The sequence below is a fragment of the Podarcis gaigeae genome (genome assembly GCF_964106915.1).
Source record: "Podarcis gaigeae genome assembly, chromosome: 12".
Classification (NCBI taxonomy): domain Eukaryota; kingdom Metazoa; phylum Chordata; class Lepidosauria; order Squamata; family Lacertidae; genus Podarcis; species Podarcis gaigeae.
Genome location: NC_139688.1, coordinates 17939177 through 17964617, shown reverse-complemented (window position 1 = coordinate 17964617; position 25441 = coordinate 17939177). Strand labels below are relative to the sequence as shown.

At 42.6% G+C, this 25441-nt stretch overlaps 2 protein-coding genes across 4 annotated transcripts in view; both read left to right on the top strand.

Moving 5' to 3' along the window:
• Positions 1-11919, top strand: part of CCNY (cyclin Y) — a 113484-nt gene extending 101565 nt beyond the window's left edge. Inside the window, exons 8-10 of the mRNA XM_083705113.1 lie at positions 5279-5445; positions 7197-7359; positions 8281-11919. Of these exons, the coding sequence (XP_083561239.1) occupies positions 5279-5445; positions 7197-7359; positions 8281-8397 (447 nt within the window). The 3' untranslated portion in view covers positions 8398-11919. The remainder of the gene's footprint in view (positions 1-5278; positions 5446-7196; positions 7360-8280) is intronic.
• A 1568-nt stretch (positions 11920-13487) lies between these two features.
• Positions 13488-20918, top strand: GJD4 (gap junction protein delta 4). Of its 3 annotated transcripts, XM_083705067.1 has the most exons (3): positions 13488-13579; positions 15003-16145; positions 18700-20918. In XM_083705067.1, exons 2-3 carry the CDS (start codon positions 16082-16084, stop codon positions 19875-19877), a joined length of 1242 nt encoding a protein of 413 aa, XP_083561193.1. In that variant the 5' UTR covers positions 13488-13579; positions 15003-16081; the 3' UTR covers positions 19878-20918. The 3 variants fall into 3 exon arrangements, with proteins under 3 accessions (XP_083561193.1, XP_083561192.1, XP_083561194.1); XM_083705066.1 differs by lacking the exon at positions 13488-13579 and having other exon boundaries at positions 14785-16145; XM_083705068.1 differs by lacking the exons at positions 13488-13579; positions 15003-16145 and adding an exon at positions 17705-18037.
• The last annotated feature ends 4523 nt before the right edge of the window (positions 20919-25441 follow it).

Genomic DNA, 25441 nt, shown 5'->3' with positions numbered 1-25441 from the left:
CTTCATTTTTGTCCACTTGGTCAAATAAGATGTGATGACAGCAATATACAATAACTTTATTTTTTTTACTATAATGTTGATAGTTTCTTCTGTTTTCAGCTTTTTCTTTTGCCTGCTTCTCTTAAACAGGCAAAAACTAAGTGATGCTAGGGTAGCTCCATTTGTAACCAAAATTAAAGCATTTAAAAGGAACGCCAATTAAATTTGCAATCAGTATCTGAATAAATTGTATTTTATTCTATAACAGAATTATAGATAAATGCACTTTATGTTCCTAAAGTAATAAAATGATCTTAGCTCTGTAAAGGGTGCCAAAGAAAGTATTGCCTATTTTTCAATACTCCCCCCAATTCCATTTAAAGCTACACGTTTTTTATGATGCAGAATTTTCAAAAAAAATACATATCTGTTCTAAAGAAAGGAGAGCTGAACTCTCTTTCCTTCCTTGGCTTATTTGTTGATCATCTTTACAAAATAGTCCTCTGAGGTCAATATGGTTTGGGGATGTCTGATAATTTGGGAATGCTTACGGACTGCTGTGGTGGAGCTATTTCACTGTGCTTCTTCCTGTACCATCCTGCAAACATGCATATGAAGGAACCTACTCGCCAGACCCAGTAATATGTTTCTTTCCCATCCAAGGAAGTTCCCTCCCCATCCAGACTTGTGGTGGGAAGAAAAATGAGTTTGAGTGCCAGTCTGCAAGTAGGCATTCCATGGAATGGGAGAGGGTTCTTTTCCCCTCACCCAAGGAACTTGGATATGGGACTGCATGGGAGGGGAGAGGATACAGTATCCCTCACCCAAGTTCCTACCTTTCTTGTTCCATACACCGGAATAAATCACTCTAATTGGAATTGCTTAAACTTAACCCTGTTTCACACAAGGCCCACTGCTTTACCATCACTAGATTCAGTCTCCAATTGTAAGCTACTTGGATCCATGTTCTTTGCGCAATTGCTGCTAAATCAAGACCCATTTGCACAGTTGCCCTGCAGCCCTACATCTGGAAAGATGGAAAACATGACCTCGGACTGTATGTACAAGAAGTTGTGCTCCTTGCTTTGAAATTGGGAGACACCTGGCTGAGTCCCCTTCTGTGACGAGGCCTGCCAGGAACAGAACGCAAAGAACATTTACTAGCCCTTTCCTTACAGGATTCCAAAACCACATCAAATATATTTCCAAAATCCTGTCAGTGGGAAGAGCCTGTGGGTGGCGCTAGGCCAATAAATCCTGGTTTGAAGAATTAATGATCATTCTGTGTTAGCTTGTGGTTCTCGTTTTACAAGCGTGAACCCCCAACTCTTCCGAGCATTGTTCTGAGGCTCTCTGTCCTTAGGTTTCTTCATGCAGTCTTCTCCTTCATACTCTAAGTGGATCCAAGGTCTGTTGTGTGCTTTTAAATAATAAAATAAATACATTTTTATTTTTCCCCGCCCTTCCCGGTTCAAAAACCGGGCTCAGGATGGCTAACAACAAATTTAAAACAATTATAAAAGCAGCATAAAATACAGTATAAAAACATGAATAACAATAAAATTAAAAATTAAAAAATCAATTATATAATCCACAGGGCTAGCTGGCTGAATTGGTCCTACTTTGAGACTTATCAACCAGTTTACAATATTTCTCCAGGGAACTTAGACCTTAACAATGCAGTCAAATTTACTCTACACATTTGCTTTCTTGCACATAACATTTTTAGTTGTGAGCAAGCTTCCTTGCTTGATCTCTCTGCAATAGACCAAAGGATGACCTGAATCCGCAGCTGCATATTTCTGTGTTGGCATGCGGACAAAAGAGATGTGTCAACCCCTCTTGAGACATTTCACTAATCGCGCTGAAATATTTTTTGTTTTCTTCAGATGTTTCATCTGAGGAGAAATCTTCAGATTTGCCCTGTAGGTAGAATCTGGTGATAGCTTGTTTTAATTATAAAAATGTAAGCACAGTTTTACCCCACCCTTCCTCCCAGGAGCTCAAGGTAGTGCACAGCAGGGCTGGCTTTTGTCAGATTCAGTGGGATTTGCTGTAGCCACTAAGCTAGGTGAGTTCTTCCTTTGCACTGGAAGGACGGGTCTCCAGCAGGGAAAAACTAGGAGAGGGGCAAATTGCCAGCCCTCCGTGCCTTTAATTAAGTTCTTTCAATTAAAACCTGTTTTAACTCTACAAGAAAAGGCGAGTCGTAATTAAGCACAAACTATGTAATTTTTCTCACCGCTTCCAAAGCTGCCAAGAGATTTTGTGTTCTAATAGGTGATGAAATTAAAACGGGAGGGAAAGACAATTAAATTATGATCCCACATGCATTAAAAGCCTTAATGAACATTAATTGAATGTTATGAATTTTATTTTTCAAATTGCTGACTGAAATGCTTTTGGGGTTTTTTTAAACTAAAATGCAGTCACAAAGCTAGGTTTTTTGTTTTTACTTTTTGAACTACTTTTATCTGTTTATAAGAATATTTCTATACCATCATCTCACAAAATATCAGGGTGGTGTACAGCAATATATATATATATCTTTGGAAACAAACAAACAAACAAACAAACAAACAAACAAACAAACAAACCCATATATAACAGGTGGGAGAAAGGCTTGAGATATATGAAATTCTATGTGCATTTACTATACCTGGGAGTTAGGTTTTTTGAACAGAGTTGGGCCTTGCTTCTGAGTGAACAGATAATCCTGTTAAAATAGGATCTTGGTGTATCCTGTGACTCCATTACAATGGGCCAGGAGCAGTAATATAAGTGAGTGGCAACAGCCGTGCATTAGAATACCAGCAACACCATTCACTCAACATGCAGTGCTGAACATAGAATAAGCGGAAAGTTAGCTCTGGGGGGAAAACATAGAAGTGACTTCTCACTCTGCCTGCCAGAAAACCCTAAGAGGAGCCGTGCAGGATCAGACCAAAGGCCCATCTGGCCCAACATTCTATTTTCACAGTGGCCAACTAGATGCCAATGAGAAGCCCATAAGCAATATTTTTGTAGCCTCAGATGTTTAATAGCTACAAACCACAGCTGACTAAGCTCAATTAGGACATCTTTAAATACGGTGTTTTTATATGAGGATATTTGATAGTGGAATGCTCACTAGGGCAGTCTGCAATGAAGCATGAAGAGCAGGCTTGTGAATACTGCTTTTGGAGTGCAATTTGCTGACGTACATACTTAATTTCCCCCTGATAACATTGGTTGAGTTTAGTGGATAGGATTCAGGCCCTGAAGCCTGCAAAAACCGCTCCCTGGAGACATTGACTATTGCTTGCTTGGAGAAGAAGCTCTATTTCTTGAAAGCTCTTTCCTAAGCATCGAACAGCAAACACCCACCCACCCACCAATGGAAACAGTCATTAGGTGTATACACCTAGCGTTCTAGCAACCTTAGCCAAGAGGCAGTTACTATTAGATAACACAAAGATGGGTGTGAAGTGGGTGTGTAAATAATAACACACATATTTCTGAAGTGGAGGATAATGCATACTGCAGGAACACCTGGAATTTCTTGTTTTGCACCAGAACCGCTAGAAATACTGCTTCCTCTGATATAAGGTATAATGTTTTAATTGAGTGCATCTGATGTTGCCAGTTGTAGAAGCCAAGGCAGATATGACACTGATGATTGTGTGTGTGTGTGTGTGTGTGTGTGTGTGTATATATATATGTATATTTTAATTTGATTTTTCAAGTATAAATTCATAACAAAAACAATTACATTTCCATATACAGTCATACCTCGGGTTGAAGTAGCTTTGGAATGAATATTTTCAGGTTGCGGGAAGAAACGCAGCGCGTTACTTCCGGGTCTCGCCACTCGCGCATGCGCAGACGCTCAAAATGACGTCATGTGCATGCGTGGAAGTGGCAAAACGTGACCCACGCATGTGCAGATGCGCAGTCGCGTGTTATGTTCGCTTCAGGATGAGAACGGGGCTCCGGAATGGATCCCGTTCGCATCCAGAGGTACCACTGTACAGAGATTTCTCTTAATTTTGCAACTTTCCCCCCCATCCCCTCTGTGGGTCCTAATGTCAGCGTTTCCAACTGCATATTATATAATAATCTATATTTTGTATCTGTCCATATTATCCATCACATTTGTTACAAGTGCGATTAGAATCCTGCTAATGTTTTCATCTGCTTACAGTGGTCTCCTAAATAAATAACACTGATGATTGTTTTAATCACGGTTACATTTGCAAGCAGCTGAAGAGATCATGTGCTCCCTTTGGTCTTATCTCCCAGAATACTAATTTCCCCTGCTGGGAAGTTAACCATTGCCAGCAGTTTTAACCATGGTTAGGGCAAGTCAGGGTTCTAGCCTAACTTTGCATCTGATACCTGTGTTCGGTTTCTGTGTTAAGTGGGAACCTAACCTGTGTTAAGTGGCAAGGTGCTTCTGGAGCCTTTTGCTGATTGTCACTTAGCTGTTCCACATTGTCATGTTTAATTCACGGTTGTCCTCCAAACAGTCCTGTCTATGCTAAACTCTCGTGTGGCTAAATACCTATTTCCCCACTTACTTAGATGGCTTGGATTTGAAAATGCAATGCTCGAAGTTACCTTGATTTTTACCTATGACTCCTGAAGCTGTATTACCATACCAGTACTGATGAAAGCTGTCTCTCTGCAGGAGTCTGAAAATACCAGCAGTAAAGGGAGGCTAAATTGCTGTGGTTTTTCTTGAATATGGACCCATGAATGTTGTATCAGGAAAGTATAGGAAGCTTTTGAAATGTAGGGAAGACAAGTCTCTAGGGAACAATTATGTGGCAGTAAAGTGATGCTGACAGAGTACCAGCAATCTGGTATTTTGGGCCATATGGAACAAGTAATCACAAGGAGAATGGAGGGAATTAATTTCATAGGATTGTGTTTCAAGGTACTATATGTGCAGCTGGTGGGAGAGGGAAAATTCCAGTGGCAATAGATATATACTTATGAATCTCTAGAGCATAATCCAGAGGTGAAGAACTGGATTTGGCCAGTTCTTCTCTCTACCAATAACTTGGGCCAACTTTGACATCACTATCTTCCTCATCATTATTAAGCCACAGCATGTTTAAATGAAACACATTGTGCATTTTTTAAATTAAATAAACCCTTGCCTGCCCTGCCTATCCATCTCTCTCCCCCCCCCCATCTTCTGTTGTTTTCCTTTTGTCTGTTTTTAGATTGTAAGCCCCCCTGGGGTAGGGATGTGTCACACCTGTTATTCGTAAAGTGCTATGAATGAACGAATGAAAATTCTGTGTCTTTTCAGGTATATCTTGAAAGACTTTTAACTTACGCGGAGATAGATATATGTCCAGCAAACTGGAAGCGAATTGTGCTGGGTGCAATTCTACTGGCATCAAAAGTTTGGGACGACCAGGCCGTGTGGAATGTGGACTACTGTCAGATTCTGAAAGATATCACCGTTGAGGACATGTGAGTTCACTGTTCTTTCTGTTGTCCCCATGATGTACAATATAACTGACCATTATTTTGCCTTTTTTAAAAAAAATAAATTGTTGTTGTTTAAATTTATTATGATGATCCATCTTGCATTGCACACCACGTTTGGAGCTATTTGGTAGAGAAATAAACACAACAGATAAATAAACAAGGTTGGAGCTAGACTAAATTAGTTGAGATTAGGTGCCATTTAAATCAATGGGAGGTTAGCCATAACTTAAGTCCCGCAGATTTTTCAAAAAGAAGTAAGTTCAACTAATTTAACTTGGATTCAACCCGGTTAGATGGGTCTTCTGTCTTAACTATTGGCATTCTCACAACGGCTAATAGAACTACCACTCCGTAAAGGTAAAGGGACCCCTGACCATTAGGTCCAGTCGTGGCCGACTCTGGGGTTGTGGTGCTCATCTCGCTTTATTGGCTGAGGGAGCCGGCATAGAGCTTCCGGGTCATGTGGCCAGCATGACTAAGCTGCTTCTGGCAAACCAGAGCAGCGCACGGAAACACTGTTTACCTTCCCGCCAGAGCGGTACCTATTTATCAACCTAGCTTTCGAACTGCTAGGTTGGCAGGAGCAGGGACCGAGCAACGGGAGCTCACCCCGTCGCGGCAGTTCAAATCCCCGCGATGGGGTGAGCTCCCGTTGCTGCATAAGAACTGGTATTTGGAAGAATGCTACCTTGGACAGTAGATGATAGCCATGCTGGCTGGTAGCCATTGATAGTCTTATTCTAGTTATGCTTCGCTGCAGGCTTGAATGATGGCAGTCTAACACATTGCAGAGTGGCTTTCTTTATCGTCTGCTTTATGTGGGTGCAATTGCTCACGCTTGATGTACCTTGGTGTACCTAAACAGAAATCAAGCAGAATTCTAAAATCTTTGCAACTTTCAAGAAGACATGGGTTAGTTTTACAGAGTAAGGAGGAAGGGAAGCTTTAGTCAAACGCATGAAAGAGGAAGAGAGCAGAGGAGGCAAGTGAAGGAGCGGCTTTCAGACTTCATCAAAGTAGGATAGTTCCTTGTCTTACACTCCCTTTGCCTCAGGGTGTTCTGGTTATACCTCTTCTTCCATTGTGAAGCATTGGAGTTTCCTACACAGGTACATCAAAAATGGGGAAAGTCAATCTGAGCTTGTTTATATTTATGTGTGTTAGCTTGGGGAACAGATGCTGCTTTGGAATTAAATTCAACAGTATACAAAAAGCCCTATTTAAAAGCTCATAATACAAAGAGAATTTGATTCCCCTACAGATTATATTGTGTAGTCCTGTTACAGTCCAAAATTCCTTATACAAGTCAAAATGTGCTGGAACTTGTCTGACCAAGTAAATCACAAGCAACTGAAGCACATGACTGATCTAATGCAATTTTTTTTTTTGTTTTGTATTGACGACTGAGCATCTGCTGTTAAATTTCATACTTGGCCATTGCTGGGAAGTGAGCCACAAGCATGCAATGGAAATGAATGCTTGATAGTCCATTAACAAACATGAGATAAAAGCTTACGTATGACAACCTTTTGTTGAACCTGAACATTTGGGTGGGTGGGGAGGAGAAACTGTCCCCAAACTGCCTGGGCTGAAGATAGCTCAGGTTCCCATGAGATGTCTGTGACAAGCTTAAAATACGTTTTCTTTCTCTGGCGTCAGCCTGTTATAAGACAAAGTAAATTATTGTCCTTCGGGTCAAGAGTTTAAAACGTGCCTTGCTATTTATTTTGCAGGAATGAGTTGGAACGCCAGTTTCTTGAGTTGTTGCAGTTCAACATTAATGTTCCCTCCAGTGTTTATGCCAAGTATTATTTTGATTTGCGATCCCTGGCAGAAGCAAACAACCTGAGCTTTCCATTGGAGCCGCTCAGCAGGGACAGGGCATATAAACTTGAGGTGAGACCCTTGATCTCCTCCCATCGCAAGCACCTTGTGGATGTGGCAAGCTGACCTTTTATTTTGCACTCTCTGAAAAATTTCAAACAAGATGTAAGCCCACTAGAAAAACTTGAGTGTAGGCTTTAAGGTGTGTGTGTGTGTGTGTAAACACACAACAAACAAAGCAATCAATTTACAACAGTGTCATACTGTACAATAGCAAGATAAATGAAAGAGCAAAGTTGGGATGTCACAAAGTTGGGAGAGAGAGGGATCATTGCCATTGCTAACCACCAGAGCCAGTGTGGTGTAGTGGTTAAGAGCGGTAGTCTCGTAATCTGGGGAACCGGGTTCGCGTCTCCGCTCCTCCACATGCAGCTGCTGGGTGACCTTGGGCCAGTCACACTTCTCTGAAGTCTCTCAGCCCCACTCACCTCACAGAGTGTTTGTTGCGGGGGAGGAAGGGGAAAGGAGAATGTTGGCTGCTTTGAGACGCCTTTGGGTAGTGATAAAGCGGGATATCAAATCCAAACTCCTCCTCCTATCTAGATGGGCTACAAAATTGGAGTAATGGAACAGGAAGGGGGTTAGTTAGCACCTGGGTGGCCTGCATGGCAGACAGGCTGTTTTTGGCTTGCTAGGGTCTCAACTTCGCCAGGCTTGGATTACAAAGAAAGATGGAGGGGTCATAGCTTAGGTGGCAGAGCATGGGCTTGCAATCAGAAAGCCCCAAAGTAAAGCCATGGCATCTCCAGTTTTTTGGGGTAAGCAAAGCCCAGGTCTAGCCCTGGTATTTCTAGTTAAAAGGGTCAGGTAGAACGCAGAGAATGGGAAAGACTTTCCTCTTCCTGAAGCCTTAGAGAGCTACTGCCAGTCGGAGCAGTCAGTACTAGGCTATTTCACGTGTCTGACCTTTCTCCCTTGCCCATCTCCCTACAGGCCATCTCCCGCTTGTGTGAAGACAAGTATAAGGACTTCAGGAAATCAGCAAAGAAACGGTCAGTCAGTTCGGACAATCTGACTGTAGTTAGGTGGTCACCTGCGATTATCTCCTAATGTTTGAAGTCTTGGATAGTCCTCAGAAATACTGTTTCTATCATCAACTTTGGGAGGGAGGGGGTTGTTATTTCCCCCTCTCGTTCTTTCCCCCCCCCTTCTCCTTATTCTTGTTTTTAGATCTGCCTTTACAGTGCCTCCCCCGTTGCGTAGCACACAAGAATAAATATACGGACAGGAGAGAGATGTCAGTACATCGGGAAGAACTTCGGAAGAAAGCTGGTTCTGTTGTTTTGCTGCAGATTTGTCCTTTTTTATGTGAGGAAAAGGCAAACTACATACATATGCTTGGAAGAACAGAAAAGCAAGTGTGTGTGTTATTAAAAAGAAAAAGATCCTCCGCAGAGACAATAGCATGGGAATTTTAAAAACGCACCACAATATCGGCTTGGAAGAAGCACTATGAGAGAGGATTTTGAAAGTATTTCACTTTCTCTTCAGTGTTTTCCATTGGCTTTCTGGGTTTTATATCTTTTTTCATTCCTCCCTTGCTGTTTGTCTGGGAGTCGCTTTTCATGCTTCTGCAAAGCAGCAAGGATGAAGAAGGCAGTATCTACTGTAGCACAAGCCTCCAAACCAGACGCCATCGGTTGTTTTCTTCTCTCCCATCGCCTCCATCCTACTCCATCCACTAGGCTTCCCTTCATAAGCTGTTTTATTAGCCTTTTCTCCCCCTTAATTATTATGCATATTTTGTTTCTCGTACGCCTTTGTTGTATTTTTTGAAAAAACAAAATTTGACTTGATTTCTAGTGCTGAACCAAAAGTATACAAAAAAAAGAAGATCAGGTGATTGTTTGGAATTCTTTCTTTTTTAAATTTATAGCGACCGTGTCCGTGGTGCGTTCCCACAGGTTGCATCTCGGATGCTGGCTGCTTCATAGTATGTGTGGCTGCATGTGCCTTCCTATGTTCTTTGGGATAGTTTTATTTTTCCTTACTATAAAGTTATGGTTGTTGGAAGGATCCAGGTGAGAGTGGAACTTGGGCCAAGGAGGTGAAATTTGCATTGGAGGCAGTAGTCCTTTTTTTGTTTGCAAGTTTTTTCACTGCATTTAGAGATTTAGCAGAGATTAAGTGAGAGAGAAAGTGGGAGAGAAAGAGAGAGAATCTTCTTTTGTATGGCAGAGACAGATGATTTCCTTCACTTCCTGGTTCAATGTTGCAAGCAATAGCCTCAAGTTTTTTATATGTTTACTTTAAATGGAAACCAATCTGTTTGTATAAAATAGAAAAAAATGAAAAAAAGAGTTTTTGTTTTAGTGGAAAAGGGTCCATGGAAGAAGAAGGAGGAAGAGGAGAAGAAGAAGAAATCTATATTAATTTTACCAAGTGTTTTGTCACAGGTTAGATTTCAGAATAAAAACCGTTAAAATGCATTTTTCAGTGTAGGTGCTTCTAGAAATTTAAACAAAATGCAAACTGTGAAGAAAATTTTGTTGCTTTGTTGATTATATTGTACTTCTGTTGTTGTTACTACTGGTTCCCACCCTTCTTTTCCTTAATGGGATAAACGAATTGAATACCTTTTTGATATAAAGCAAATCACGTTATCTCTGAAAAAAAAGGAAAGGGGAAAAAGCCTTGTGCTCTATATAAGCATCTATGAATTATTTTGCACATTTTGAGAAGGATGCCATTTTACGATGCATAAGACAAACAAAAACCAAAATCAGTTGTGCAGTAAGTTCCGTGATCTTGAAGCTCCACAAATTCTCCTGTGCAAGCTACAGCGAAATAGACGAGGCCTCGTCTTCGATGTGTGGCACTTGCTCCACATGCACTACTCAAGTGAAACCATACACATCACATTCCACCAGAGCATCTTCTGCAGAAACTCCTATTCCAGATGTGCACTTGCACCCTGCTCTCCTTGGGTGTTGTGCAGGACAAGCTATCATCCTGAGCTACTACCATTAGCTTCAGTGTCATCTCTTGCAGGAGACATGACCTTACACATTTCTTTATCTGGTCTCATTGAGCCTTAAAACCCCTATTAGGAATTGTTCACTTGACATTTCCAACCCAACTGTTTCATGTGACAAGAGCACATCCATGCGGCTCTGATTATGGGAAGCTCTTTGCTTCCAGTCCCTACAGGATGCCAAAGAGGAGGTATGTCTGCACACCTGAAAGTTTTTTCTCGATTTCTTCTGCGACAGCTCCTGTTACTAAAGAGGCAACCGAACAACTGCTCCCTACTTCTGTGAGCTGCTGCATAAGAAACAGAAAGCGCTTAATTCTCTCGTGTGAATTCATGTTTCCGTCTGGGGATATTGACTAAGGAGTGCAAGTTAGCGTGGCTTAGACATGCTGGTTCCTAGTAGGCCTACAGTCGAGGCTCTTATCACCTACACAGCCAGCTCCCCAGTCCTGGGTAGGCAGGAGATCTTGGTTTTCTTAGGACAGAAATGGGGAATCTGTGGTCCTCCAGATGGTGGACTCGCATCTCCCGCCAGCCTCAACCAGCATGGTCAGGGATTATGGGAGTTGTAGTACAATATTAGAAGAGCCCCAGCTTCCCTTCCCTTCCCTGAGACACTTACCATGCTACTAGCTTGGTTCCACAGTGCCGAATCAGGAACACAGAATGATGCTCCCTCTGTGTTCCCTAAATATGCTTATGAGCCCAGAGCACTAAAGGTTTTTTATCAGACAACTGTGTCCTTGCTTATGCTATCTGCCTTAAAAGGGTAACACACACTGATGAGGTTAAATTGCTAATAACTAAGTAGAGTTTTCTACTAACATGTATTACATGACATGAAGGTTTTGCCCATCTATGTTCCCCAATCAGTTTAATTCTCATTACTTTGTTATTATTGTTGCTACTATTTTTATTACTGTGCCAATATAGCGAAACTTTGATTCTATCGAGTTTTGAGGGTCCCCCTTTTGCCTTTGCCTTTTCCTTGACTAGAATGTTTCAAATTTTAAAATTCTTTAAAGAAAAGAGAGGAGCGAGAGTGAAAAAGGCCAGCTTTTGTTAGAATTTGGTTATGGTGCCTCTCCCAATAGAAATGTAATTGTACATGGAGTTGTTTTATCAACGGTCTGCAGAACATTTTGGGGCTGACTTTCTAGCAAGCACAGTTTGCAGTGGGTATAGGACAGCCTTCCCCAACCAAGTCCCTCCAAATGCATTGGATTACAACTGGTTTGGACCAGTGGGAGTTGTAATCTAAAACATCTTGAGGGCAGCAGGTTGTGGAAGGCTGGAGTAAGGGAAGATCAGAAAGAGAGCAAGGTTTGCATTATGTAAAGTTCTCAATGCATCTACTATAATTTTGTGAAATTTATTAAACAACTTTAAAGATTGTATAGTCTATTTATTGTAAAATTTCAAGTGGATTCCGTAAAACCTGGCTCAGTCTTGTTTAGACTATATTGGATATCGTTTTAGCCTTGTGCACTGGATTCTACCTCTGTATAGGAGAATTTTCCATATTCTTCAATTAGTACTGATTCTGTGATTTAACTTGGTTATGTTTCTTGCACTAAAAATTAAAAAACAAAACAAAATCTGTTAAATGTGGGTTTTATTTTTAATTTTGTTAATTTTACTTTTTTGCACTACTTGAGCATTATTATTTTCTTAGGGTTCTTCTCTGGATGATTCCATAAAGTTTACTGTTCCTAGGAGATCTGTTTCCCTCTCATCAAAGGTTGCTAAAAACTGCTGGAAAATTCTGGCTTGTTAATAGTGCCCTGTGTTTTCAAGCTGATTCACTGCTGTGATTACAAAGGTGTAACCCTATTGCAAAAGCAAACCCCATTATGCACTCATACATTTGATCTGTTTATTATTCTATTTACACCCCATCTTTCTTCCAAGAAGCTCACTTCTTCCTCTGTTTTATCCCCATGACAATCCAATGAAGTAGGCTAGACTGAAGGAAACTGACTGAACCAAGGTTGAGTGGCGATTTGAACCCTAGCCTCCCAGATCCTAGTCCAATATTCTAAGCATCACACCGCTTCAGCTAAAAGCAGAACTGATCCAAAAGGACATTGCTTTGCAAAGAAGCATTGGCAAACGGCAGTGCATTTAGATAATTGTAGACTCTGCACTTGCTGGTTTTACTGGGCAGATAGAGCTCTTTAGATAGTAAAGTGCATTACTTTGCTTCCTTCAAAATGAGTTCAGCCAGTTCTGGTGCATTTGGCGCCCCCTGTCCATTCTCCTGACTGGGACCCTGGTCTTCTGCCCCAAAGTGGCACCCTTGTTTAACACGTGGTCTTGGCAGAGCTGGTGTTGGTCTTGGTGGAAGCTTAGCATGTGGTGTTGTGGTATTTCCCTTTTATAGATATGAAAAAACGCTTGCAAAGGTATAGGGCATGGGTAGGCAAACTAAGGTCCAGGGGCCGGATCTGGCCCAATCACCTTCTAAATCTGGCCCACGGACAGTCCTGGAATCTCTGTGTTTTTACATGAGTAGAATGTGTCTTTTTATTTAAAATGCTGGATTATTTGTGGGGCATTTTGTTCATTTCCCCCTCAAAATATAGTTTGGCCCCCTACAAGGTCTGAGGGACAGTGGACTGGCCCCCTGCTTAAAAAGTTTGCTGACCTCTGGTATAGGGAAAGCCTGCTGAAATCTCAGCAGCAAGAGAGGAGGCTGAATAAAATGTCCGGTGGTTGGAGGGGGGACTTTTGGCTCCTGCCCATGACTACTAAACCCAGAATAAATGATGCAGAATAGTGAAAATAACTGTGGAGAACAGGCCTTCTCCAGCACTTGCGACTACAGAATCCTCTCCCTCTCTTCCCACTTCTCCATTGGAGTTGTCACCCTTGGTCTAGAAATTGGGGGCGGGGGGGGGGGATCCTGCCTATCTCACCTTTTACTCCCCTTTCCTTCAACCTGAAAGAGTAGATAGATTTTGAACACAGTTTTAAATCCTGCATTCCCAGAGTTTCTTTTTGGCAGCGCTGGAAGATGGATAAGCAACATGAAGAGTAGGGTGGCCCCCGATCTCTGTGTTTTCGTATCCTTAATGTGGTCTCTATGCAGCCTCCTAAGAACGTCAAAAAAGAATTAAGGGGAAAGGTGTTTGTTGCTTTCTGCAACAGGGGAAGGACAAAGAATGCCTCTCGAAGCGTTGGTTGTTTCTTTGCCACGATCCACACACTCGCAGTCCTGTGTGTGTGGCTACTAAAAGAGAACAGGCAAAATTATAGGTAAGTAAACCTGTTTCATAGCATCAGTTCATTATCGTCGCTTTGGTCTCTGTGCCCTAGTTGAAATGCAGCTTCTGTTTGTGGATATCACTTTTTCTTGCCAAAATCCAGCGGCCCATCTTGCCACCATCTCTCTTTCTCAAATGGCTGGAGGGGGTGAAGCTCACACAAAACAGTATCTTCATTCAGTAACTGAATAAACAGATTTGAGCTTTGTCTTTTAACACGGTCACTGGAGAAACCCAAGAATGTGTAGAGGATTCTTATTTTAACTGCAGTGGTGACTTATATTTTATTTTTTTTAAGCAACTTTAATAATGCACCTACAGGGACCCCCCCCATCGCCAAAATAATAAACGCTTCGTGAATGCTGCAAAGCAGCAATGTGCTTGGGTACCCTCCTCTAGTTACTGCATGGAAAAATGCCATAAAACTACAGTCTCATAGCCTAGGCAAGAAGTTCCATTCAGACAAGGGAGTGGGATGGTGGAAGAAGGACTGATCGTTCCTTCTGTGCCAGCTCACTTGATATCAGCCCTGACCACAAAGGAAGGAAAGTCTCTTCCTCCGAGGCCAGCACAGAAATGCGGTGAGCTGGCAGATAGACAGGATAGAAAGTGAACCACCTTAAAAACTCTTTTCTTCCTGTATGGCTGTTTTGCTGGCACAGGATGGGGACGAGGTGAGGGAGAAGTAGTGTGGTTTGCAGGAAATGGGCCATGGGAGTGCCAGGGACTGGAGTAAGAGGCATGGTTATCCGGATTAGGTCTGTGGGCTGGAGTTCCTCCTTGCCAGCTGTAAGGAAATATAATGTGCAAGATGGGGTAAGAACAGCACCTAACACAGGCTTTGTTATCAATTTTGTAATATTCTTTTTTTCTTCCAAATTCTGAACTGCCTTTCACCCAAACAACTCCCAGAGCTGGGTGTGTTTGTATTAAGGTGACAGGCTGAATCGATTTATTACGGTCACAGACCAGAGATTTGGACATATACGGCAACAGAGGACATGTAAATAAAAATAGGTTGAAATTAAACTCCCTCAGCTAGAACATAGTAAATAATACAGGTGTAAAACCATTGAAATATGTATGTGGCAGGTTGTATCTAGGCTTAGTCCTACGTCCCATTGAAATGTTTCATTTTATTGGATCTGCTCTTTTAAGTATGATGGATGGAGGCTGCAATCCTCCACATATCTGGGCATATGTTCAACTGAATTCAGTAGGGCATACTTCTGAGGAGACACAGTTCAGATGGTGCTAACAGTTGGGGAGTGCTGACCCTGCCACCTCCATCGTACCGCCAGAGGCGATGGCCTCACTTTGCCTAATGGTAGGGCCAACTCTGTCAATCGGTTATCTATGGAAAGTCGATAAGCAGGATGTGAGTGCAACATCTCTCTTCCACTGGTGTTTCACAGGGACTGCCACACTGCCCCTAATACTTGAGGTAATATATAAGCCACCATGACTAGTGGGCATTGACAAGCCTTATCATCCATAAATGTAAGTAATCCCCTGCTAAAATCGCCTTCCAATGTGGTGTCCACCACAGCCGTAGTTGTAACTAGGCACAGTGTGAGTGAATAAATATTTCCTTTTGTCTGACCTGAACCTTCTGAAATTCAGTTTTATTTGGCAGACCCACCAAGTTTTATTATATCTCTGCGCCATGTATAATTTTATATACCACTCCCATTAATTTCCTTTGAGGGGCGGAATGTGTGAGGAAGGAGATACTGTATATTATGAGCACCTCTGCGGAAGGCATTCCGCACAGACACACTTTTGCTGCCACCTCTCAGCGTTCGTGCTTTTAAAGACCAGGCCGCCCAACACTGAGGGAGCAAGGCAGGTTTCATGTCCCCAGGTTCAGGGCTTTGTTGTCCCACAGGAATAAATTTCCTGTTCATTTACTGAGGAGAGAGAAATAGGAATGTGCAGAGACACCACTGATTTCCGTTGGTGACACTACCGTGTGACCATCTTTTGGAAGCTGGATTTTATTTCTCGTTTCATATGGCGCTGCTGTAGAGGAAAATGCCATTTGCAGACATAACACTTGATGTTTCAGTATCCTCTTTCCTCACGTTATCCATTTTTATCACTTGTCGGGGGAGAAACAAAGCCGCTTCTATTATTTCTTCCACTGCTTGATTTCTCTTTCACCACTGAACTATCCCAGCAATTTCAGGAGGCTGGAATGCCCCGGGAGAGTAAGAATAGCCGACAATGGCAGAGATAATTCCTGTTGCCTTTTGTCTTCTTGCAGTTGTCGGGGCAGAGGTAAGAGCAATCAATAGGACTGTGAAGTTGTGGTATTTAGCTGGGTCTCCTAAGGAAGGCTCATTTCTCTCTGCAGAGGATTTTGTTACTCCTGTTCCTGGCCAGCTCTCGAATGTTTCTTGCCCTCTCCGTTTAGATCGCCGTGGTTTTTGAAAATGCTCAATTTTTTCGTATTCCTTCAGTAAGTGGGGGATCCCTGCAAGTGAGTTCAGACATGGAATGTTGGGATTCAGTCGGCTTTTTAATCATTGCTGTCAGCTACAATGTGACGATTATTGGTGAGTATTAAAAAAACAAAAACCCACATCTTAATTTTTGTTCAGGGTTGGCACCCAATTTCTGGAAACTGTCCTGGTTTTTGTTCTGTGCGTGTGTATTTTTGCTTGTTTCTAGAATCCACTCATTTGCATTTTAATAACATTTGCTTGTAAATGAAAAATTTGTTTGACGTCTATCCTTTATTTAAATTTAGGGCCGTTTTTGGTCTTTCTCATTAGTTGTTTCGGGGCTTTATTTCAGCTGGAACTCGCTGGAACTCAGTTCCGGCACCTCTCAGATGGGCACCAATGCCATTATAGGAGAACACCTCTTTTTCTAGAAAAATAGCACATGAAGACAAATGCAGTTGCAAGAACGTGAACTTATTATGCCTTGCATGATAGCCTAGTTTCACTTTTATTAAGCAATCATTTCAGCAGTGCAGATCCCAGATGAAAATAAGGAGGCTTGAAGTGATTTGATGGGCAACTGCTGAACCAAGTTCTCACTGAGTCCTCTGTTTAATTTTTGAGGCCAGTAGCTAGCATGTGTACATCTGGTTCCCCCCTTAACTTTGCACTGATCAAAAAACTTGATTCTGTCAGTCCTCTTAGTGAGAGTGATTTCTGTGGGTGTTTATATTCACATTGCCTACAGCAATTTGGAGTAAATAAATTAACGAAGGTCATTGCTAAGCTCTTAATGGGTTCAAGGCATTCTAGAATTGTCTCTCTCTAGAGCTGAGATGCCTTGTGTTCCCAAACCTATGTGCTTAATTTTTTTTTTTAATTATGTATTTATGATATATCTTTCCCCCCTGATTTTTTTCCTCTCCCAGCAAATGGGGCTCCACCCTCAAGGTAGCAAACAAACAAGCAAGAACAGTACTAAGAGTGCACACCAAAAGCTTTGCATTTCCTCCATCTCCATTTCTCTTCTCTTGTGATGAAAAGTTGGGCTTGTTGACCCTCTGATTTCTGTCTGTGCAGAACTTCCAAGGCTTTGGGCAAAAGGCCATAGCTCAATGGTAGGGCGTCTGCTTTGCTTGCAGAATGTCCTGGGTTCAATCCCCAGCATCTCGGGGCTAAGAAAGAACCCCAGAGAGCTGCTGCCAGTCAGTGTGAACCGTACTGAGCTAGATGAACCAATGCTCTCATTCAGCATAAGGTAGCTACTTCTGTTCCTATGCTTTATTTAAAAAAAGGGGAAGGGAAAAAGCTTCTCTCAAATGTTCACCTGAGGTAGAACATCCACCTATGCTTCAGAATTGGGAAGCCTCTCCTGAGAAATGTTGCCAGGTGTATCTTAGGAGAAATCCTCAAATCGTCTGTACAGTGGTACCTCAGGTTACATACGCTTCAGGTTACAGACTCTGCTAACCCAAAAATAGTACTTCAGGTTAAGAACTTTGCTTCAGGATGAGAACAGAAATCGTGCTCTGGCGGCGCGGTGGCAGCAGGAGGCCCCATTAGCTAAAGTGGTACCTCAGGTTAAGAACAGTTTCAGGTTAAGTATGGACCTCCGGAACGAATTAAGTACTTAACCTGAGGTACCACTGTAATAATAGCCAACTCTGTTATCTGAGTGCTGCACCCCAGATAGCCAAAGTGGCCCATCCATGAGGTGCTGGAGGAACTGCGGGAGGCTCAAAGGAAGCCCAAGGTTTGCTGAGGTATTGAAAAACCTTCTGAAAAGAACATTAAAGTCGGTGGTGGGGTGGATGGAACGCAGGCCAATGAGGACAGGGCATGTTGTAGTCCCACAATGTTTTGAGCCGGTTAGGTTGTGGAAGGCTGATAATCTCCGATCTTCATTTCGTTTCTCAAGGATTTCTACATTATGCACCTCAGCACTTTCTGCCATGCGAGTCAAGACGCGAGTGAAAACCCTTTCACATCCCTCCATTCCTAATGTGCACAGCAACAGAGCCTTCACAGAATTTATCACCATAGAATTATAGAGTTGGGAGGATCTGTGAGGATAAGCAGGTCCAGCCCCCTGCAATTCAGGGTCTTTTGCCCAACTTTGGGCTCAAGTCTGTGCATCTCAGCTGTTGGCTCCCATATACATGACAACAGAGATAAATGGATGTAATCAGCTGAGTGTCAGGGGTGAACTCTTAACCAAAGCCCTCTGTTGCTGTATGCATGGAATATCTAGAGCAGGGTTACCATACATCTGGAATTTCCCAGACATAGCTGGAATACGGCAGTCGGAAACAGTGTCTGAGCGGAAATCTCTGAAATCTCCAGGGAAATCCAGATGTATGGCAACTCCTGTCGGAAGTCTAGATTTTGGCGAATTTCCTTAAAAATAGCTCAAAACTTAAATTCTCAAAAAACAACAACAACACCTCAACAACTTTTCTGTTCACTTTTTGAAATATGGCAACTGTAATTTACCCTCTTGCCTGCTGGTTGGCTGGTGTATGAGTGAGCCAATTGGTGAAGCTGGTGTGTGTGTGTGTATGTGTATGTGTGTGGTTGCCAACCAGGGTAAAAAATATGCAGGGATTCTACAATACGACACAACTCCTTTAGCGATCACATGTCTATCTTTGTTCTTCCTTTCTAGGGAAGATTTGGTTAACTCTTGTGATCCTGCTGAGGTTTATGGTGATATTCTTAGCAGCCTACCCTCTCTACCAAGATGAGCAGGAACGCTTTGTCTGCAACACTTTACAGCCAGGGTGCTCCAATGTGTGTTACGACATTTTTGCTCCCGTGTCCCACTTTCGCTTCTGGCTCATTCAGACCGTGTCCGTCTTGCTCCCTTACGCCATCTTTGGCGTCTACGTATTGCACAAAGTGTGCAGGCAAGTTGTGAAAGCACATTCCGCAGCCTACCGTCGTTACAAAGAGATCAAACCTTCGGCGGGCGGCAAAGTCGCAAAGAAATCGTCCAAAGGGAAAAGGAGCAGAGTCGCCTATACAGGAAACGAAATGGCTGTTCCTGATTTTTCCAGGGCGTATGCAGTTCACCTTCTTCTGAGAATATTGACAGAGGCCAGCTTTGGAGTGGGGCACTATTACCTCTTTGGATTCTTTGTTCCAAGACGTTTCTCCTGTAACCAATCCCCTTGTTCGAGTTACGTGGACTGCTACATCTCCAGGCCCACAGAAAAATCCATCATGATGCTTTTCATCTGGGGGCTCAGCAGCCTCTCATTCTTCCTCAGCCTTGTTGATCTGGGCTTTGCCTTCCGAACCAATGCTGTGAGGAATCGGAGAAGGAAGCTGCTGTCAGAAAGTTTCACGGCCGGAGAGAAATGCAGTCCTGGCCTGCTGCACCAAGGGGACAAGCTAAGCAATGATTTGCTGGGGGGCCAAGGCAACACAGCCGTCATTGACAACTGCAGCAACTGTTTGCTTGGCCGAGAGGTGAAGGAAGTGTGCTCCTTTCAAGCTGTGTTCAATCCTCAGCAAAAAAATGGCCCTAACCTCTACAGCAGCAACAGTAGTAACAAATCGTGTGTTGGAGCTGCCCACCAAGAGGGCAAGGGGGTATCTTTCCATGACAGTGAGCAGCCAGAGATCTCCTGTGAGCAATTGAGATTTGAGCAGCCGCCAGGCGTTCTCAAAGGAGCATTGGTTTTTAAAACCCTGGACGGGTGCCGTTATGGAGCCCATTCGCCTGCAAGTAGCCACAAGCCCTCGGTTCATTATTCTTCCCTTGAGAGAAAGGCTTCGGATGTCCAATCTGTCTGCAGCAGTGCTGGCTGCTCCAGATCCAAAAAATCCGAATGGGTGTAAAATGTCAGAATAGAGTGGCAGAAAAACTACTACCAAATACTGCCAATCTAAAGAACAGTGTAGGAATAGTCTCCTTGGTTGAATATACGTATTGCCATTCTGTGCATGCAGCTAGATGGTTTGTTTTCTTTTACTAGGGAGACTCGCTAATGAAGTGTACATGCATGCTACATCTGGAGGTGCTTATTTATACATTTTGGCCACAAGCACAGAATAGCTAAAGCAAAAGGGGAAATAACTAAATCTTCCCACATGTTTGCAATTGGATCAGTGGGGGCAGCAAGGCTCTGGTTGCTGGATGTGGCCCCTCCATCAACTAGCTACCCACTCTGCATTGGGAAGAAGATCTGAGGAGTGGATCCTGCTCTGTGCAGACAGGCTCCTCATGCGATTTAGAACCCTGTGCGGTTGGGGTACAGAGTCACACAGGGAACCTGTGCATGTTGATGGGGCTCCCATCGTCAGATCTTTCTCCCAATGCATGGATGGGGGAGTGGTCTGATGGGGACCCAAAGTAGAGGTGAGGAGGTAATCATAAAAGGGAGAGCCCCTGTTAAGAATGAATGAATGTGCATTTTTGAGGCAAAATTCAGGACTCTGTGACTATTGGCTTGTGTGTGTGTTTTACAAAAAAAACCCCAACATGTTTCTGGACTTAATGATCACAAGATAAGCTCTAAAATGCAGATTGAAATATCTGTTGAATTCTCAGAACTCCAAACAAGAATTTCTGTGGTCTTTACTGCTCTGCCTAGCTCTCTCTTTTGCATCTCCTCCTCTGAATAGCAGAAATAGAATACTGTGGTACCTCTGGTTGCGAACGGGATCCGTTCCAGAGGCCCATTCGCAACGTGAAAAGAACGCAGCCCGCAGAGGCGCATCTGCGCACACACAGGTTGCAATTCGCCGCTTCTGCGCATGTGCGTGACGCCATTTTGCTCATCTGCGCTTGCGCAAGCGGCGAAACCTGGAAGTAACCCTTTCCGGTACGTCTGGGTCGCCGCAGGATGTAACCTGAAAGAACATAACATGAGTTATGACTGTATTTTTTATATATATTTTTAAAAGCAAATCCACGCACCAAGACTTGGATTGTGGAGTCGCATAGCTTGGATTCCCCTTGTTCAAGAAACTGGCTTTAAAAAGGGCCCATTCATTTTCAAGGAGGGGTTGAGGATGAGGGTCCCAGGATGCCTTGGTTCCTCTTGGAACTTGCATGCCTTTTGGTTTAGTTGCAGAGAAGTTATTGGAAGCAGTACCTTTCAAATGCTTAGTAGCAGTCCTTTTATTTTCAGCTTTTGACCAATTTAGAAGTGCTTACATGGCAGCAGCTACAAAAGGAAAGTTGTTGGGGGAGAGAGGAAATGTCCCACATTTGTTTTTGTCCCTTCGATATTGCTCATTAACCATTAAAATATGTGTACAACATGTGCATTGACAAATATTTCATTCATTTCCTGAATATTTTGACATTCACAATTTCAGATTTCTTTTTAAAATAATAATAATTATTTATTAAATTTATACACTGCCCTTCACCCGCAGATATCAGGGCAGTTCACAACATAAAACATAACATTTCTTCACTCATTCTGGAATCACTTAGGTGTCAGAAGACATACCACTTTGTATTTTTAAAAAAGAATAATTCATCTTGAAAAGCGTGTGTTCTGTAAAAGTGCACAGAATGTAGTAGATCAGTACAGAATACGGATTGCTCCAAACGTCAGCTTTCATATTTGAAAGAGAAAGCATCTAGTCTTCAGCATTTATGAAACATATGCTTGAAAGTATGGGGGCAATGCCTGCTGAAAAATTCAAAATTTAAGGTTGGTATAAAATGTCTAATGGTCAGAGATGGGATTTCAGTGCTCCAAATGGCAACATATATCTCCCAAACCTGCATCATGAAATTGGTTTGGTTGCATGATGTCCAACATTAACAGAAATATATAGCTGTGGAGTGGGATTATTCTGATAGCTCAGCCCTATCTATTTATCCTCTTTCTGGAATTTTGGAAAGCTTGGCTTCTGATCCATTTCTCCCCAAAGTTTGCTAGAAGTGCAATTGCAGGCCTGTCTGTGCTATTAAAATGAAATTTCCCCTTTAGTACAATCATGTGATCGACATACTGCTCTCTATAAGAACTGGAAGAGTGTAAGATTTAAACCAAATGAGTCAGTACTTGTTTAATTTCAAAGGGTCTACACTTTGTATGGCTAGTACTGGATGCAACCCTTTACCTCCACGTTGCCCACCCTAAGAACTAGAAGATATCTTAGCAGAGTAGAAGTTGTTGAACATGTTCTTGCTTCGTTGACAACTGGATGCCTACAAAAGTTGGCCTTGATAAATTCTACAGCATTGCAAACTGCCCAATGTTTTAGGATGAGTTTGATAGACCAGGCTGTGAAAGGATGCCTGGCTTAGAATGGAAGACAGTAATCAAAACTCTTCCAGAAAATCTGGATGAATTTCCTGCGAATGAAATAGGGAGGCTATCTCATTCTGCCCAATTTGATTTTCTTTTATTTCCCTTCTCTTTCCTGTTCTCTTATTAATCATTTTAGCTACCGCCTTTTTTTCAGACAAGTGTGGTTTCAAGACTGAACTTGGGTTTTTGTTGAGGGTTACCAGGGAAGGTGGTAGAAGTTATGACCCTCTTACACTTTGCTAATCTGGTATTGGGTTGAAATGCACCACAATTAATTCATGATTTTAAAACATCAGTGTGAGATATTTGTCTTGTAGTGTATTGGGTGAGTAGGTTTATACATTTTTTAAACCTCTTTGAGAGTTGCTGTTACCTCTAAAATCAAGAATAGGTTTTCATTTCATCAGGTTATGGATGAGCTGGAGATTTTAGTATTATAGCATTAAAAAAACAATAATATTGCTAATATTTTACACATCTTGCGTTTATGTGTTACTATTCCGAATGTTCTCACTGGAGTAGGATAATAATCCCTAAAATATAAATTCTCTACATAGATTCAAAATAAAACAAAAACTGGTTAATTATCATAGCTAACTGGCCTGAAGATACATTTCCTTTCAGTTGAATCACTTTTACTAGATATTTATGAATTTCATCCTTTTTACCAGCAGAGGGCATGGTGCAAAGTTCTGTTCTCTTATTCCATGGAAGGGAAAACATTAGGATACTTCTTGCTCATGCAACACCGTATGGGCAACTTTCTCTGTAGCCAGATAGGGTAGGATATTGGTTTGTCTGGAGCCTTTACATTTGGCGCTGTTTCTTAACAAGTGTGCCTGCAGCTAAATATTGTCACACGCCGCTCCAGTCTCCTAGTGGTGCAAGATTCCAGGGGGTTGCAGACGTTCTTAACGGGGTCTGTGGGGGCAATGAACCACGACAGAGACCCAGTTAAAGAGGCTTTCCTCTCCCAAAGGCTCATTTTAGAGGCCTAACCGGGAAGCAATTGTCCAACATATCTGTGTCTGCCATTCCTGCAGTTAGAAGAGTAGATGCCCCATCAGAAAATCAGAACTGGATGATGTAGGTGGAGCAACTTTCAGAGACAGAACCTGCAGCCCAACTTTCCCCTTGGGAGTCTGAAATGAAACATTGCTGCGTTTGCAGGTTGGAGTTCAGAGCACCAGCCAGTCCCATGCCATTCCAACCCTTAAAAGATTGACACACTGAATAAATTTGCTAGTCCTATATAGGATTCCACCTCACCCAGTCCTAACATTTCCCTGGGTATACTTTTTGCTTTGGGCTCCCATTGATCTATTGTGCACCATTTCCTTCTTGGCATTTCTGCCAGCTGACCATCTTCTGTTGGGTATAAGTAGCTCCTCTCTTCACTGAGCCTGATGTGAACCCACTTTTTTACAGGAGCCGAACCATGGCTTAGTGCAAACATGGCTACATACCCTCCAACACTTCTCTGAGGAAAATAGGGACACCCCATTCCATAATAATTTTACTATTTATATACCACACAGCTTACTGGGTTGCCCCAGCTACGCCAGACGGGTCCCTATACAAGATTGCCTTCAGATGGCTTGGAGGTCAGATAACTCCATGCTGTCCAACATTTCTCCAATGAACATAGGGACATCCTAAGGAAAAGTGGGACATTCCAGGATGAAATCAGAAACTGGGATGGCTTCTCTAAATCAGGGACGTCCCTATAAAATAGGACACTTGGAGGGTTTGTGGCTATTATATCTAGATTGCTCCTCCCTGGTCATTCTGCTGTGCCACTGTCTTGTGCTGGGCCACAACATGGCTTAGGCTGTTGTCCAAACCCTGGCTTGAGTGTAATAACCATGTACTGTAACTGAGGTTTGCCCCATGGTTTACAACAGGAGTCGGCACTCTAAATGTTGCTGAACTACAACTCCCATCAGCCCTAGCAAGTGTGGCCTGTGATTAGGGGTGATAACAGTTGTAGTTCAGCAACATCTGGTGGGTCAGAGTTTCCCCATACCTGCTTTATGGCTTGTGGTTGTGTATTCAGGAGAGCTAAACCACAAACTGGGTTTGAATGACACGGTTTAGGTCTGTGCTGCAAATAACTAGGAAGCAGCAAAGTGGCTGTGAGCTCCTCTCCAGGAACATGCACATGTGCATTAAGTCATGGTTTCAGTTTTTGTGACATGCAAACCAGGCCAGTGGTTGCACCTGGGGAAACTGGTCATATATGCCTACTGAATATCCGCAGCATCATGGAAACTGGGATGGTGCTGGTGTGAGAAGAGCAGAGGGAAAGCTCATCATTATGCTACCCATTTAAAAATGTACACATGGTAAATAGAAGGCTAAGAAACTCCACCTGCAACTTCCTAGTTTGAATACTTGCTGTGAAATACACAAACGCAATTGTCACATGCAGTGATGTGCTCCATGGCCATTTTCTTGATAAACAATCCTGGACAACTTGCCCAGAATGCAAGAGGCAGATCATTTCTTTCCCAGACTACAACCTGCACAGAACCAAGAAATCAGTACTTCACCCCAATGAGCAAGTTCTTCTCTGGTACCAGAAGTCAGGGGACTTTTTACCTGGAAAACCTGTAGAGTTTTGTGTCTCCACCAATGCTCCAACTCTCAGTACTTTTGCCAGTAACAGTGTTCCTTGGGAGATTGAAGGAATGATGGGCGCACATTCTTATATTTCGAGAAAGTTAAGGGTACCAACTCAAAACAAAGAAGGCAAGCTGCAAAGGTCCAATAGGTGATAGTCCCGTCAGTGGACATATGCTGCATTGGTTAGTTTAAAAAGCCATACAACTTTGCCATTCTGCTAATACAAACATTGTAGCATTTGGGTCCACATCAGCCGCATCTCTAAACACAAAAGGGAGCAAACTTCTTTTGACACAGTGCACGGGATTGTGCATTCACAATGTTAAACTTTTAAATACAGAATACTTAATCCACAGTAAGTTCTGTGGTCACAAGTGCTAATGGCATTCTCTGCCTAGATGTTCATTGATTAACTCTCTTCCTTACACCAGGGGAGGGAAACCTGTCAGAGGTTTAGTTCCCATCATGCCCAGCCAGCAATGGCCAGTGGTCAGGGATGATGGG

Bases quoted from the DNA above. Each gene is read 5' to 3' on its own strand.
- GJD4 (XM_083705067.1), top strand. From the start codon at position 16,082: ATGGAATGTTGGGATTCAGTCGGCTTTTTAATCATTGCTGTCAGCTAC. The intron at 16,146-18,699 runs GTGAGTATTAAA...CTTCCTTTCTAG, and splicing joins CTACAATGTGACGATTATTG to GGAAGATTTGGTTAACTCTT.